At 33.7% G+C, this 2211-nt stretch overlaps 1 protein-coding gene across 1 annotated transcript; it reads left to right on the top strand.

The window, feature by feature from the left end:
* Positions 1-659: 659 nt before the first annotated feature.
* On the top strand, positions 660-1853 carry LOC135955680 (surface protein-like). The gene has a single exon (XM_065506038.1). The coding sequence runs from the start codon at positions 660-662 to the stop codon at positions 1851-1853; it is 1194 nt and encodes a 397-aa protein (XP_065362110.1).
* The last annotated feature ends 358 nt before the right edge of the window (positions 1854-2211 follow it).

Here is a 2211-nt window from a genome sequence, read left to right as displayed (position 1 = left end):
GCCATTGTAGAGGAGATGAAATACCAACTTGTTGGATTCCTTTACATACTCTGTAACATATTTTTGTCTTTTATCGCACAATTTATCCATGTATCCCAACATGTGACCTATTACATTATTCCGAAGTTATTTCTTGCTTCTATTAATCAGATCTTCGCTATTTTACACCTTAGACCAGTAAAATAAAGACACGTCTGTCAAAATAAACTTCTATCAACATTATTTAATTAATCTCATTAAATAAAGCAATTCATGTGGTAGAATTTATATAATTTTTAGACACAACAAATTGTTTAAACAATATATACGTCATATTTAAATATTAGTAAACAAACAATAAAAAACATGTTGGACCGAATCGCTATTTTGGTTCACTATAAAGAGTTTGTTTTAAATTAAATACAGGCACAATATTTTAGTAGGCATATTCTACTTTAAAACATAATTTTTTAAAACTAAAGTAGCACCTAAAAATATACCACTTGTATCAATATTATTGATTTAAGTAAATAATTGTTATCTCAACTAGGAAAAAACCTATAAGCCAAAGCTGTTTGTTTACCTTAACTAAAGTATAAATAGAGCAATTTTTGGCAAAAACCTAATAGTTTTTAATTTAAATTTGTCGGTTCTAAAAACAAAATTTGGATTAAAACAAAATGCGTTTCGTAGCAGTTCTTTTAATCATAGGATTTGTATCCTACAATGTTTCGGCTAAGCCATACAGCTCTGAAGAAGATATTTCTCTCTTAAGCTCACCCGAATCTTTATCTTTATCCGAAGAATCTGTAGATTCTTTTGATGTGAGAAAGAAACGTGATGCTTCCGAGAGTGTTTCATCCTCAGAAAAGTCATCAGAATCAGAATCTGTGGACAGAAGGAAACGTAGTGCTTCATCTGAATCATCAGAATCTTTGGAATCATCTGAGTCTTCTCAGTCGAATGAAAGAAGAAAGCGTAGTGCTTCATCGGAATCCTCAGAGTCTTCTGAATCATCAGAGTCCAAATCTTCAGAGTCCAAATCTTCAGAGTCCAAATCATCAGAATCTAATTCATCAGCATCCAAATCATCGAATTTTGAAAAAGATGAAGAAGCCGAAACTGATAAGGAATCCGGTTCTAATGAAGAATCTGAAGCTGATAAAGAATCCGATGAAGAGGAAAAATCTGAAGCTGACATAGAATCCGACGAAGAGAACAAATCTGATGCTGATAAAGAATCCGATGAAGAGGAAAAATCTGAAGCTGACAAAGAATCCGATGAAGAGGAAAAATCTGAAGCTGACATAGAATCCAACGAAGAGAACAAATCTGATGCTGATAAAGAATCCGATGAAGAGGAAAAATCTGAAGCTGACAAAGAATCCGATGAAGAGGCAAAATCTGAAGCTGATAAAGAATCCGATGAAGAGAACAAATCTGAAGCTGATAAAGAATCCGATGCTGACGAAGAAACCGAAGCTGATAAAGAGTCTGACGATGATGAAGAATCCGTAGATGACAAAGAATCTGAAGCTGATGATGAAGAAACGGTAGATGATAATGAAGCCGATGATGATGAAGAAACCGATGCTGATAAAGAAACCAATGATGATGAAATAGTCATTGATGATGAAGAACCACAGACTGGCGATGTTGAAGAATACGATGATAAAGATGTAGAAGATGTTGTTGATGATAAACCCTCTGAAGATGGTGCTGCCATTGATGATGAGCCAACTGTTGGAAACGCAGATCTCGATGACGAACCAGTCGCTGAATTAGCCGTCGATGGTGCTGATGCTGAATCTGTTACACCCGTTCCAATCGGTAAAGCTATTCTCGATTTCTTTGGAAGATTGATTGGAAATTAATTTGAAAAAATTCTATTAAAATAATTTAAAAAGTGCATCAAAGTGATAAAGAAATATTTTATTTTTATTTAAACGAATGAATTGTTATGTCGTTATGAGGAAATTTCAATAAAATCAAAAGCTTAAATATCCGATAGGAAAGTATAGCTGCTTTTTAACATATTTCCAGTTGTAATTCACTTCCTTTCATTGTAGGTTTTATTATACCACCAACAGAATATTGGCAAATGAGGCCGGTCTAGGTTTCTATAGCAGTCAAGTCAAGGGGCTGTGTTCCTTGCATATCCTAAATGAGAGGTAGAATAACTACACCATTTCCAATTGTATTTCAGAAGTTTCTAATTGTATTTCTGAAATT

The sequence above is a fragment of the Calliphora vicina genome, chromosome 3 (genome assembly GCF_958450345.1).
Source record: "Calliphora vicina chromosome 3, idCalVici1.1, whole genome shotgun sequence".
NCBI lineage: Eukaryota > Metazoa > Arthropoda > Insecta > Diptera > Calliphoridae > Calliphora > Calliphora vicina.
The sequence above is the reverse complement of the archived record's forward strand: the minus strand, read 5'-3'. Positions and strand labels throughout refer to the sequence as shown.